The 14,901-nt window shown below is 44.4% G+C and overlaps 1 protein-coding gene across 2 annotated transcripts; it reads left to right on the top strand.

Annotated features, from left to right (window-relative positions):
• Positions 1 to 1,281: 1,281 nt before the first annotated feature.
• Positions 1,282 to 13,349, top strand: LOC123770709 (uncharacterized). 2 transcript variants are annotated; one of them, XR_011223052.1, is made up of 10 exons: positions 1,282 to 1,573; positions 6,242 to 6,352; positions 7,392 to 7,489; positions 7,751 to 7,899; positions 8,744 to 8,909; positions 9,740 to 10,647; positions 11,025 to 11,244; positions 11,953 to 12,052; positions 12,652 to 12,957; positions 13,282 to 13,349. XR_011223052.1 is itself a non-coding variant. In XM_045762818.2 (9 exons), the coding sequence occupies exons 1-9, from the start codon at positions 1,567 to 1,569 to the stop codon at positions 12,876 to 12,878; spliced, it is 1,986 nt and encodes a 661-aa protein (XP_045618774.2). In that variant the 5' UTR covers positions 1,282 to 1,566; the 3' UTR covers positions 12,879 to 13,349. The 2 variants fall into 2 exon arrangements, 1 of the variants encoding a protein (XP_045618774.2); XM_045762818.2 differs by having other exon boundaries at positions 12,652 to 13,349.
• Positions 13,350 to 14,901: the final 1,552 nt, after the last annotated feature.

Below are 14,901 nucleotides of genomic sequence, written 5' to 3'. Positions count from 1 at the left end.
TGAGATCAAAAGGTCTCGGCGGATATGCCACGAGAGCGAATAAGTCAGATACTAAGGTTTACACCCCAAGAATAGTCAGATACTAAGGTTTACACCCCAAGAATAGTCAGATACTAAGGTTTACACCCCAAGAATAGTCAGATACTAAGGTTTACACCCCAAGAATAGTCAGATACTAAGGTTTACACCCCAAGAATAGTCAGATACTAAGGCTTACACCCCAAGAATAGTCAGATACTAAGGTTTACACCCCAAGAATAGTCAGATACTAAGGTTTACACCCCAAGAATAGTCAGATACTAAGGTTTACACCCCAAGAATAGTCAGATACTAATGTTTACACCCCAAGAATAGTAACTAAATTTGTCATTACTACAAGTTTTATAAATCAGCCGTTGAAGGTAGCTCACCTTAAACACCCCTAATCCTGGGGCCAGATTCACGAAAGCACTTACGAACCTGTACATCTTTTCTCAATCTTTGGCGGCTTTGTTTACAATTATTAAACAGTTAATGAGCTCTGAAGCACCAGGAGGCTGTTTATAACAATAACAACAGTTGATTGGCAAGTTTTCATGCTCGTAAACTGTTTAATAAATGTAACCAAAGCCGTCAAAGATTGAGGAAAGATGTACACGTTCGTATGCTTGCGTAAGTGCTTTCGTGAATCTGGCCCCTGGTTCTTATCCACAGTTGCACCATCCTCAGGGTCTAAGGTCTACAAAGCGCTTTGGCACTTTACAACATTTGGAAGGGATATAAGGACATCCAAAAGGTGGATTATGAGGTTGGAACGAAGGCCCACTACTTGACCACTTAGACTATTGGGAACAAGCGCCGACCCTTCAAGATGTTGTTGTTTTAAATTCAGCTACTGGGAACAAAAAGTTCCAAGTAGCACGGGCTATGGTGAGCCCGTAGTGTACTTGCCTAGCACAGGAGCGGGGCTGTAACAGAGAACGGCAAGGCCGTCGCTCTGCCAACCGAACCCATCCTCCTAAGGTTTCCCAACATCAAGAAACTATTGTACTAAAGTGGTGTCTCCTAACCTACCAGAGGACCCACAACCGAAAACGGGACAGTACGTTACTTTCGCGAGCCTCATCCATTTACTAATACGACAATTTGTTGGCCTTAGGTAGAACATACGTCAAAATACACCGTGCTTTCAGGAGGACGGGTTGCCTAAGCCCACGTGGACGAACACTTCTCCGAGGGAACAACGCATGCATTATTATTATTTTTAATTTATCAGAGGCGGCGTGAAGTAGTCCCAGCTGCGAGTCGTCCAGTTGGTTACGTTCTCAAGCAGAGGCAGGTCGCAGCTCGCTAATGGTGTCAGACCCGCTTCCCAGCTCTCCAGAACAGTGTGTGGAAAATTGAATTGAAAAAGAGTGGTTAGATGAGACTATAGTCTTCTGCAAGAGGCTTCAGGCAACTGCAATAGGTTACAAGTCTAGAAGAAGGCAACAGGCTTCTTCAGGATGCTACGGTGAACTGCAGGAAGATACAGTCTACTGTAATATGTTACATTCTGTTACGAACGTTCCTCGCTAACCCGTCAGAATGAACAGTGAGTACTGAGGGAATAATTGACTGCTGTGTACAAGTACTGAGAGAATACTGACTGCTGTGAGTAATTTGTAAAAGAAGGCTATGTAATGACAGTGTCAATTATAAGCCCATTAAACAGAAAACAATTAATTCATCATTAAAATCATTAAATTTTAATCCATCATTAAAACCATTAAACAATTCCTCCGGGTTATTGACCCCAACGAGGCAGGTCCTGCTGCTGCCTCATTCACCAAGTCTCTCATTTTGATTAGTTCGACTCTTGCATTGAAACTTGTCAGTGACTCGGAATCTATGTTGCTGCTTTGGTAACTTGTTCTACACAGCTCCAAACCCTATTTCCGTGCCTGTGATTAATTTTTCTTTGACAAATCTAAACATTTATAATGTGAATTAATTACCCTTGCTCTCTATGCCTTCAGGGAGGAGGTATCTTGAACTTCCTTATCTCTATTCACAAGAAAGGTTACTAATACATGACATTACGTTGGTCGTTCTTCTCTATTCTATCTAGATAATTAATAGACCCTTCAGAGATTAGGTGCCAAGAGCAGGAACTCATAATCCTTGTAAGACCTCTCACAAGAGTAAGCCGTGATTGTAAATTGCATCTGTGTTTGACATTACTTGAAATATCTTTTATTTATTTATTTGGATAATTGAACAAAGGTTCTTCTCAAGTTTGTTCTCACAACCGTGTTTCCTCCGGTAGAGACACTCGAGTAGTATTTCTTAAGGTTCTAAAGCTTGGTAAGTAAAGGCATAAGAAATACAATTTGGTATTTTATAGTCTTTCCGGAGTGACGCCTCCATTCGAGAATTACTTCATTACATTGCCTTCCATTTTTTCCCCCAGTGTTATCAGTAAGTTATCCTAAGTGTATTGTGTATAAGTTATCCTGAGTGTATTATCAGTTAGTTATCCTGAGTGTATTATGAGTAAGTTATCCTGAGTGTACTATGAGTAAGTTATCATGAGTGTATTATGATTAAGTTATCCTAAGTGTATTATCAGTAAGTTATCCTGAGTGTATTATCAGTGATCAAGTCCTTTACTGAACACTTCTTTGATACACAACGAAAAACACATCTGTGTTTCTCTTCCATGCATCCATCATTTCGCCATCCCCACTCCCAAGTCCTCTTGAGGTGCCCAAACGGACAAAAAATGGTGTACTGTGATGCGTGAACCTAACCTAACCTGATCATGCATAGACAATGTGGTGAGTCAACTAGGTGAGTACAACTAAATGGGTACACACACCATGTGACTCAGCCAAGGAGACAGCACACACCTGCCACACTCCCAACAATGACAACATCAGGCTGATAACCACATACCTGCCTCCCCACACGGCGGGGCCTGGGGACAGTAGCTCCCACACATGGGAGGGGGCCTCGTAGCCTGGTGGATAGCGCGCAGGACTCGTAATTCTGTGGCGCGGGTTTGATTCCCGCACGAGGCAGAAACAAAATGGGCAAAGTTTCTTTCACCCTAAGTGCCCCTGTTACCTAGCAGTAAATAGGTACCTGGGAGTTAGTCAGCTGTCACGGGCTGCTTCCTGGGGTGTGTGTGTGTGGTGTGGGGAAAAAAAAGTAGTTAGTAAACAGTTGATTGACAGTTGAGAGGCGGGCCGAAAGACCAAAGCTCAACCCCCGCAAAAACACAACTAGTAAACACATATTGCTCGCTATACGCGATTCTGAAGGGCGTACGGCAGTAAAACTCGAATGCAAAGGGGCGAGTAGACTCCTCGTAGTTCCTGGAGTGATCACTAACTTGGCCGAGTTAGTTTGGGAACACATCCTACTTCGGAGGACTCTGACTTGAGAATCACGCTTGCTGGACACAACACTGTTTGGGTAGCATTGGTGCTTTGTCCAAGCACTGCATTTATGTTTAAACCAATGGCGAACGAGCTAAGATGCCTAAACCAGTAGTAAACGAGCTAAGATGCGTAAACCAATCACAACCTGTCATACAAGTCGGCTAGAGATGATAGAAAAGAAATGAGACAGTTGGACGACTTCGGATGACCTCTCATTGACTGCGTCAAATGACCCTTCTCTCGCTTCACCCTGTAACTACCGTCTCCTAGATTATAAAATACTGAATTCTATGCAGACGATGAGTCTACGAGACGACGACGTTTCAGTCCGACTTGATAATGGTCCAGGACGGACCGAAACGTCGTTACCTCTCCATCGTCTGGTGTGTGGTTTGGTCAGCATAATGAATTCTAATAAAGACTTGTATGATCTGTCCTGACAGCTCACAGAGAAGGTGTGCAAAGGCCACTGAAACACCGCTAAACTGCAAGTCCAATGGGCTATTCGGAGGTGCCCAACAAGACAGATCTAAGTCCTGAACTCAAGGACCCATAATCATACACAGTTGCTTGTGCACTCTGGAGATTCCACGCTGACGACGTGTACTCACACTGCACTCTTCAGACACACGTGAAATTCCACTCTCTCTCTCTCTCTCTCTCTCTCTCTCTCTCTCTCTCTCTCTCTCTCTCTCTCTCTCTCTCTCTCTCTCTCTCTCTCTCTCTCACACCAGGACACTCTGAGTAAACGCTTTTGATTGAATTTACAGGAAGATCAGTGGATCCCCTTGAGGGCCTCCTGCAACCTCCCAATGTAATAACGAAAGTAATGACTCACATTCTACTACTACTACTAATACTACTCATAAGTTATTGTGGTTAACTTGACCATACTTTCTCATGTAAACAAACCAAGATAATATATCCAGGAAATTAGCACTGAAGAGTGCAATAGAGCGAATGTTATGAGGACATGAATGAAGGAAAATGAGAGATACTAGGAAAGAATGAACCTGTTGATGAATAAAGAGTGATGAGGGGCGTTGAATAACTTTTCATTTTGAAGTTCAAAATGTAAAAGTGAACTCTTCAATGATGAGAGTGTTGTCACCCTCCCACAGTAATGAGAGTTGTCACCCTCCCACAGTAATGAGAGTTGCCACCCTCCCACAGTAATGAGAGTTGTCACCCTCCCACAGTAATGAGAGTTGTCACCCTCCCACAGTAATGAGAGTTGTCACCCTCCCACAGTAATGAGAGTTGTCACCTCCCACAATAATGAGAGTTGTCACCTCCCACAGTAGAGTTGTCACCTCCCACAGTAATGAGAGTTGTCACCTCCCACAGTAATGAGAGTTGTCACCTCCCACAGTAATGAGAGTTGTCACCACCCACAGTAATGAGAGTTGCCACCTCCCACAGTAATGAGAGTTGCCACCTCCCACAGTAATGAGAGTTGTCACCTCCCACAGTAATGAGAGTTGTCACCTCCCACAGTAATGAGAGTTGCCACCTCCCACAGTAGAGTTGTCACCTCCCACAGTAATGAGAGTTGTCACCTCCCACAGTAATGAGAGTTGTCACCTCCCACAGTAGAGTTGCCACCTCCCACAGTAATGAGAGTTGTCACCTCCCACAGTAGAGTTGTCACCTCCCACAGTAATGAGAGTTGTCACCTCCCACAGTAATGAGAGTTGTCACCTCCCACAGTAGAGTTGTCACCTCCCACAGTAATGAGAGTTGTCATCTCCCACAGTAATGAGAGTTGTCACCTCCCACAGTAATGAGAGTTGTCACCTCCCCCAGTAATGAGAGTTGTCACCTCCCACAGTAATGAGAGTTGTCACCTCCCACAGTAATGAGAGTTGCCACCTCCCACAGTAATGAGAGTTGCCACCTCCCACAGTAAGGAGAGTTGTCACCTCCCACAGTAATGAGAGTTGTCACCTCCCACAGTAATGAGAGTTGTCACCTCCCACAGTAATGAGAGTTGTCACCTCCCACAGTAATGAGAGTTGTCACCTCCCACAGTAATGAAAGTTGTCACCTCCCACAGTAATGAGAGTTGTCACCTCCCACAGTAATGAGAGTTGTCACCTCCCACAGTAATGAGAGTTGCCACCTCCCACAGTAATGAGAGTTGTCACCTCCCACAGTAATGAGAGTTGTCACCTCCCACAGTAATGAGAGTTGTCACCTCCCACAGTAGAGTTGTCACCTCCCACAGTAATGAGAGTTGTCACCTCCCACAGTAATGAGAGTTGTCACCTCCCACAGTAATGAGAGTTGTCACCTCCCACAGTAATGAGAGTTGTCACCTCCCACAGTAGAGTTGTCACCTCCCACAGTAATGAGAGTTGTCACCTCCCACAGTAGAGTTGTCACCTCCCACAGTAATGAGAGTTGTCACCTCCCACAGTAATGAGAGTTGTCACCTCCCACAGTAATGAGAGTTGTCACCTCCCACAGTAATGAGAGTTGTCACCTCCCACAGTAGAGTTGTCACCTCCCACAGTAATGAGAGTTGTCACCCTCCCACAGTAATGAGAGTTGTCACCTCCCACAGTAATGAGAGTTGTCACCTCCCACAGTAATGAGAGTTGCCACCTCCCACAGTAATAAGAGTTGTCACCTCCCACAGTAATGAGAGTTGTCACCTCCCACAGTAATGAGAGTTGTCACCTCCCACAGTAGAGTTGTCACCTCCCACAGTAATGAGAGTTGTCACCTCCCACAGTAATGAGAGTTGTCACCTCCCACAGTAATGAGAGTTGTCACCTCCCACAGTAATGAGAGTTGTCACCTCCCACAGTAATGAGAGTTGTCACCTCCCACAGAGGCGGACCAGGTGAGACTGGGCCTGCTGCTGTGTGTGTGGACAGGAACCTTCCTCTTCTTCTTCGACAACTCCACCGACATCCGCAGGCCCTGTGGCTTCAGGTGCTCTGGTAGGTTACGGAGGCGATAATGTTCACATCATTTCAAAATGTCTGTTCTTGTCACAGGACGATGAGAGGCATCAAATGTTCACCATTCCACTCTCCAGGAAAATGCACATAATCATTCTGTTCTGTGGAACGAAGGTTCACCAACAAGGTGTTATATCACACACAGAGATCACACTAACGTGATGCATCAAATGAACAAATCCACAAGGGTCGTGACGAGGATTCGGACGCAGGTTCGAATCCTCGTCACGGCCCTTGTGGATTTGTTCAAGGTGTTATATGTTCTTTAATTAACCTAGCAGTTTACATTTACAAAACTTAAGTAGATAGGAGGGTAGAAATATGCTAAGTTAATCTATAATTTTGAGATGTTTCTTATTGTCTCAATAAACGTACTTGAACTAGAACTTGATTAAGTAGAATTAGAGGTAACATGCAGGAAATGTCACCTCTCATTTTATAAGATGACAGTAAAGAATATAGATAATTTATATATATTAATTAATTAATCCAATGACTTAGGTAGGATTTACTCTTGATTTATAAAGTAAATAAAATATTAAAGTTTCGACAAAAGGCAAATAATAAAATGAGACATATCTGGAGGCCTAAGTAACAACTAATATTATATATATATTGTTTATGCCCTTCCCAGATCCTTGTTAAGAGCACTATATAATATAATTGCAGCCATCATCCTGAAATGATATCACTTACTGTAACCATTTGATCGGAAGTATCAATAGTTAGTGATGAACCACTAAAAAAGTTCACATTTGTCCTTATTTAATTTAGTAGAATCCAGAGAAAATAAAGCTGGAAACCAACCTTGAACATTTCTCTTCCTAGTATAGCGCAAATATGTTGGATTATATTGTACTATATCTCCAGAGCGCAACTCCATAGTCTCCTGAGACTGATGGATGAATACTATACTATATTATAGAACCTTTAAACTGCTTACCAATACTTTAATTTCTGTAACTCACGTGTATGTTGCCATTAAGTTGTGTGTGTTGTCACCAATGTCTGCCAACAGAGGGCAACGAGACCCGATCTCTGATCAACACTCCCGGCTGCGTCATACCTGATTTTCCTTGGCAAGAGGTCATCAGTTATGAGCATACGGCATTTAAGGTATGTTACTGTGTGGCCTGTGTGTGTGTGTGTGTGTGTGTGTGTGTGTGTGTGTGTGTGTGTGTGTGTGTGTGTGTGTGTGTGTGTGTGTGTGTGTGTGTGTGTGTGTGTGTGTACGCGAACGTATACAAATTTCTAGATACATGTTTCAAACAGTACAACTAAGATATAGTTCCCTTTCTGCCAACGTCTCCATCAGTCCTCCACAGACACAATATGCTTCTTGTAATCTTCCTGACCTCGCATCATCATGCTCCACAGAGCTACGAGTGCTCCAAGCAGCCCCAGCTCACAGAGGAGCAAGGTCAACACCTTGTGTTCTACAAGGACCGGATCGCTTACTACAAACTGACCTACGACGCTGTAAATTGCACCTACCAGGCTATCGGGCAGGATTATGGGAAACCTTCGTAAGTAAACAATGATTAAAAATAAAAACTCGAATCGTTTAGAGGAAAACATAACTCATATATACGTTCACAAATACTACATTCATGGTGTATTGATACACAAATACTACATTCATGGTGTATTGATACACAAATACTACATTCATGGTGTATTGATACACATATTGTGTATTGATATACACGTCATGCTGTTGTAAATATATTAATGCATATATGAGAACAAATCTATTTTAAAATACACAATTTTAAAATTGTGTATTTTAAAAATTGGTGAATGCATCTTCGGAAAAAGCGTCCACTGCTTTAACACTTGTGGTTTCTTAATGATCAATGGTAATTTTTTTAACCAAGGGTTTGTTGTGTTGAGTTACATGAGACATTATGTGCCTCGTGAACCCGGGTTCAGTGAGACTGTGAACCTCTTGAACTCGGGTTCAGTCCTAACATGTCCAAACACTTGGGCTGGACGGTAGAGCGACGGTCTCGCTTCATGCAGGTCGGCGTTCAATGCCCGACCGTCCAAGTGGTTGGGCACCATTCCTTTCCTCCCCTCCGTGCCATCCCAAATTCTGACCCCTTCCAAGTGCTATATAGTCGTAATGGCTTGGCACTTTCCTCTGATAATTCGTTTCTTCTGTCCTAACATTAAGCCTCTCTTTCGCTAAGCATAAATTGATCAAGAACACTGATTGTTCCAGTTATCATGTTCACGAAAACTCGCCAATTATCAAGGCTACACCAATCATATATCGGTCAATTAGAATGTTTTCATTTGCTGCTGATTAATAGTTCACAAATGCAGGCTGAGTGTGCACCAATGTACACCGAGAGTTGACAATTGCAGACTGCAAGAGATGGTTGCCATAGTGAAGGAACGGACACCAATAGTTGACGAAGGAATACTGGTGACTTGTGTCAACAACACAGGCGGTAACAACACTATTTTCTACCAGACTGTCCACACCTTCGTGCAGCCCAGAACGGCCAGGAGGAAGAGAGAAATGTTCAAGGTAAGTCATTGTACTTCCCCCCCCCCCCGTCCTCGTCTACCCTGACCAGGGTAGACGTTCCCTCTACCCTGTGGAGGACGGTACTATCCCACATCCTCCACTCACAGTGTTTCTGACCAGGGATCAGTCTCCGATCAGCAGGGATCAGTTGATCGGAAACTGACCAGTTTTTGACCAGGCGGGATCCAAGAGTCAATGCTCGATCCTGCAGACACAGATAGGTGAGTACACACACACAGACAAACACACACACTGTGTGTGTGTGTGTGTGTGTTAGGGGCCTGGTAGCCTGGTGGATAGCGCGCAGGACTCATAATTCTGTGGCGCGGGTTCGATTCCCGCACCAGGCAGAAATAAATGGGCAAAGTTTCTTTCACCCTGAATGCCCCTGTTACCTAGCAGTAAATAGGTACCTGGGAGTTAGTCAGCTGTCACGGGCTGCTTCCTGGGGTATGTGTGTGTGTGTGTGGTGTGGAGGAAAAAAAATAGTAGTAGTAGTAGTAGTAGTAGTTAGAAACAGTTAATTGACAGTTGAGAGGCGGGCCGAAAGAGCAAAGCTCAACTCCCGCAAACACAACTAGGTGAATACAGTGATTTAGTGGAGGCAGACTCCATACACAGCTTCAAATGTAGATATAATAGAGCTCGAGATGCTAAGGAATCTGTACACCAGTAGATTGACGGTTGAGAGGCGGGACCAAAGAGCCGAAGCTCAACCCCCGCAAGAACAACCAGGTGAGTACAACTAGGTGAGTACACATACACACACACACGTTTCCTGAGCGGAACTTACGTGTTTTACCTGCATTCACACCTTTTCACATTCACAGGAGAAGTTTGGAAGCCGCAGTGATCACCCCGAGAAGCTGAGTGTGTTGGTGCTGGGCACGGACGCCGTGTCTCGCTACAACGCCATCCGCCACATGCCCAACACCTACCACTACGTCACGGAGCAGCTCGGAGCCCTCGACTTTCGTGGCTACAACAAAATAGGTGACAATATAATAACAAACATCTACGCATCAGTGTTTGGCCACACGGAAAACGAGTTAAGTAAACATGAGTGCTTACAAAACACTTCTTTTTTAGACAACTGTTCGATTGTATGGAAAGCTTTTGGCGATGAAGGATATTTAACTGCTTTCGGAGAAGACGTAGTTCCAGGGGGGATTTTTGACTCTGCTCACAATGGATTTGTAGACCAGCCTGTCGACTTGTCTCTCCGGAATGCATTCATGGTGGCCGGGATGAAAGAAGCACGCGGGTTTAAACCCTCCAAGCGTTTAATCGATACTTTGTGTGAGGGACCAATCATGAGGATATCGCTAATCCACAACTACTCGTTGGCCGTAGCCGAGGAGTTCCAGGACGTGCCTTATTTTGGATTTTACCGGAGTTCAACTGTGACTCATGACTCATTTACGATGCCATGGGTCGTCGACGATCACTTACTGAGCTTGATGACTCAGTTCCAGGACAATGGCTATCTCAACCACACCGTCGTCCTCCTCGTCAGCGACCATGGCCATCGCTATGGTCCCTTCCGTAACACATACATGGGCCAGATAGATGAGAGATTACCCTTCTTGTTCGCTGTCTTCCCTCCGTGGTTCAAGAAGGTCTACCCTGTGGCCTGGGAGAACCTGGTCACCAACACTAGACGACTGATCTCCAACCTGGACATCCACGAGACACTTCACAGTCTGGCCTCGGGGGACTTCGCCACCAACACAAAACGGTAAATATTTAGTATTTAGCTTGAGGATTGGTCCTTATCAGCTACACAGTTCGTGTCATATGCTTCACCTGAAGAGTGTTTGTGTATGACATTACCAGTAGGTGCTTCTTTTGTTCATAAAAGAACACACAGAACTTCTGTGTGTTCATAAAAGACATAGCTTTGTCTCTTGGTGTATCAATATCGCAAACGCGCCCTGTAATACGTAGGCCAATGTCTATATTACGCAGGAAAGCAGTCATATCCTACATGTTTACAAACGTCTTTTGATAAAGTAAGCAGCTACTGGATGTAATAATAATAATATTAATATCCTTGTGTACCAAATGAGCTGGGCATTACAGGCATAGTTGAAGAACCCAATATTATCTCTACAGGTCCAAAAAGCCTGGAAGAGGCCAAAGCTTGTTCGAAGAAGTCCCGGAATCACGGACTTGTGCCGATGTAAACATTCCGGATAACTTGTGTACGTGTGAGAAGTCCGACCCAGTAAGTATAGAGGACCCCGCCGTCACGGCTGCAACTCACGCGGCTATTTGGGAAATTAATCTGAGCCTCAAGAGATTTCCAAAATGTGCCTTCCTGATGCTGGACAAGGTCAGTTGTTAACCGAGTGTGCTTTTAGTAAGTACTAATATCTATGTATCTATATATAATAGAATGTCTGTCTGTCTGGAGGTCAGATGCTCGGGGCTAGCCTCACCCAGTTTTGACCAGTAATTGTTATGAGGGGGCAAGGAGTAGCCTAAAGTCTCAGTTGGACATCAGTAGCATGTTTCTGAGATCTCTTATTATAGGAGGTCAGAGACATGCCAATGATGTCCAGCTGAGACTTTAGGGTAACACGATCACTTACTGATGTATGCCTACTACTAATTACTACTACTACTACAACAGGGGTGAAATGGTTAGAGCTACGGGTTACTGCTTTTATGGTCTGTGGTTCAAAGCTCCGATTGTCCAAGTGAATTAAATGTAAATATCCGCGTATATTCTGGTTAGCAATTTATTTATTATTTGTTTCCATCCCTAACAAATTATCAATATACGATAGATACCTCAGTCAAGAGAGACAAATCTATTTGCTAAAGATTTTAAGCTGAGGGATTGACGTTAAGTGTGTGGAATAAAGGTTGTATATACCCAAGTTGTACACGAAAGTCTCTACGCCACAGCTTGGATACCAAAAGTTTACGTCAGAACTTGGATACCAGTAATGGTATCAAAGTAATTGGATACCAATTACTGGTATTCAGTCAGTAATTGAATACTAGTAATGGAGACAAGGAATGTTTTGTGTTTCAGGTCCTGAATGCCCGTCAGATGGTTCCTAAGAACTTTACACACCCACAGTCAGAGGCGCACAACGCCACCACTTATATACTGGAGTTTCAGACTTGGCCAGGTGAGTACTTGCTTCACGAGTGAAGACTTCCTTCGCTATGACTTTTCATAGTCTACTACCAATGACTCTACGCGTTACAGCAATGCCATCAATGAATACATATAGTACAGAACGTAAATCAGCTAAATACAAAGAGCGTTTGACGTTCTTTGACTCGAAGAAATGTTTCTTCGGAAAATGTAGGTATTTTGTGCTGGAGAAGACCATCGTTACAGGGCGTATGTTTTATTTGGATAGACTAACCCAATGCTGAGCAAGACTAAAACACTTCCTAGATTAGACTATTGTTAGGTTAGGTTAGGTAAACCTAGATATCACTGTCATTTGTAAATAAAGGTATACCTATTTTATATCACTCCGGGAAGCTGGGGCGACCAGTGATGAAGATTTCTTTACCCAGAGGGAGCTGGGGTAAGGGAAGACATTAAGGTAACACTATAGGGACCAGTGTATTGGGAGTGAGCTAAGGGTCTTTCAGGGTCATTAAGATCTTTCATTAATATCCACCTCTCAGTACCACTATAGGGACCAGTGTACTGAGAGGGGGTCGACAAGGCACAAGAATAACGTGTAACAAGCGCCCTCTGTCACCACCACAGGTGGAGCGATGCTGGAGGCGATGGTGAGGAAGCAGCACAAGAAGTTCACGCTGGTGGGCGAGGCGCTGAGGACCAACAGCTACGGCGACCAGAGCCACTGTTTCAACCGCTCTACCCTCAGGAAGTACTGCTTCTGTAAAGACCTTCTCCAGCCACAAGACACCAGCGTCGTCGGCCACAACGCCACCCTCGCCTACACCAGGAACAATGCCAGTCATGCTGATTAAGCTTTTGTAACTCATACAAGGGAAGCTAACTCCTCAGCTCACACAAAGGAAGGCAGCGACTCAGCTCTCACAAAGGAAGGCAGCGACTCAGCTCTCACAAAGGAAGGCAGCGACTCAGCTCTCACAAAGGAAGGCAGCGTCTCAGCTCTCACAAAGGAAGACAGCGACTCAGCTCTCACAAAGGAAGGCAGCGTCTCAGCTCTCACAAAGGAAGGCAGCGTCTCAGCTCTCACAAAGGAAGACAGCGACTCAGCTCTCACAAAGGAAGGCAGCGTCTCAGCTCTCACAAAGGAAGGCAGCGTCTCAGCTCTCACAAAGGAAGGCAGCGACTCAGCTCTCACAAAGGAAGGCAGCGACTCAGCTCTCACAAAGGAAGACAGCGACTCAGCTCTCACAAAGGAAGGCAGCGACTCAGCTCTCACAAAAGCAGCTCACAAGTATGGCCACAAACGCATGTGACTATACCAGCTTCATAAGATCATATATCCGGACCATTGTTTACCTCTTATGTGTTCCAAATATGAACTAATGGGTTATGAATCATTGTTTCCTTTTATAAATAGGGTTATATTTTTAGTATTATTTATTACTGTGTTAATTCCCATTATTGTTTTACGCAAATCTTGTCTCTTCTTGCTTCATTCATTTTAGGGAATATTTATTTATTTTCTGTGTTTCTCTCTCTATAGGTTCCTAATTGCCGGGATTAATATATCTGTCCTTTCTCTTAACTCTAAAGATTATTTATATAATTTTCTAGTGGGTTGCCCAAAACTGTATTGTATAATAATAATGAAAAAAAGTTGTGGAATGACATTTAAGAATGTTTTCTTTGATCCTTTCTAAACACGTATCTTAGATCCTTTACACAATTGCTGTCGCAAGTTCATTATTTTTAGCTGACATCTGACAATCTGTTTTCTTTTTTCTAGGCACAGAATTCTACACGTGTCAGCACTAATCTGTCAATGTCAACTCTTAGCTCACTTTGAAAGGTCTTGGGACAGAGCCCAAGGGGCACTCCACTTGCGCCTCTTTTGCACGCCTGTCGCCTCTTTTGCACGCCTGTCGCCTCTTTTGCACGCCTGTCGCCTCTTTTGCACGCCTGTCGCCTCTTTTGCACGCCTGTCGCCTCTTTTGCACGCCTGTCGCCTCTTTTGCACGCCTGTCGCCTCTTTTGCACGCCTGTCGCCTCTTTTGCACGCCTGTCGCCTCTTTTGCACGCCTGTCGCCTCTTTTGCACGCCTGTCGCCTCTTTTGCACGCCTGTCGCCTCTTTTGCACGCCTGTCGCCTCTTTTGCACGCCTGTCGCCTCTTTTGCACGCCTGTCGCCTCTTTTGCACGCCTGTCGCCTCTTTTGCACGCCTGTCGCCTCATTTCCTAACCTTTTAACCTACGATGTGTTCAATTTAACTTACGATGTGTCACCTGTGAATTTGCTATGTGTCACTAGTAAACATACGACGTGTCTACTGTAAATCTATGGTGTGCCAAGTGTAAGTCTACGATGTGTCACCTGTGTAAATCTACGATATGTTACCTGCGTAAACTTACGATGTGTCACCTGTAAATCTACAATGCCCCCTTGTAAGCCTGCTGGTAGATTGGAGACGACGGGAATGGAATTTCTACAAATAAAAACAGCATCTACATCGTTTATTTAACAATTATTCGAGGTCACAAACAGTAACGCTGACGTCAGTAACAGTAGAGCAGCAACAGCGAAAGAAGGCTGCAACGGAAGTGTTGTATTCACGGGTCCGATCTGTCTTGCAGATGTGGCATAGCGTGCAACTGTTGCAGTGTAACGAGAGCAACTAATCGACATGGTTATCTCCACAGCTGGAGGAACACGTCACAGTTGAGTTCATGTGTTCAATGTTGTTCTGGTAGGGCTCGTTCGTGCAGCCTTAGACACTTGTTGCCCCAAGTCAGCCTTCCGCTGTGTCGTAGCCGAACGAAACAGAAAGTTGCCGTACCAGAGTACAGAAATATGGCAACTGTAGAAGGCCTCTTGGTTAAT

Source organism: Procambarus clarkii, chromosome 56 (genome assembly GCF_040958095.1).
Source record: "Procambarus clarkii isolate CNS0578487 chromosome 56, FALCON_Pclarkii_2.0, whole genome shotgun sequence".
In the NCBI taxonomy this organism is placed as follows: Eukaryota; Metazoa; Arthropoda; class Malacostraca; order Decapoda; family Cambaridae; genus Procambarus; species Procambarus clarkii.
The sequence above is the reverse complement of the archived record's forward strand: the minus strand, read 5'-3'. Positions and strand labels throughout refer to the sequence as shown.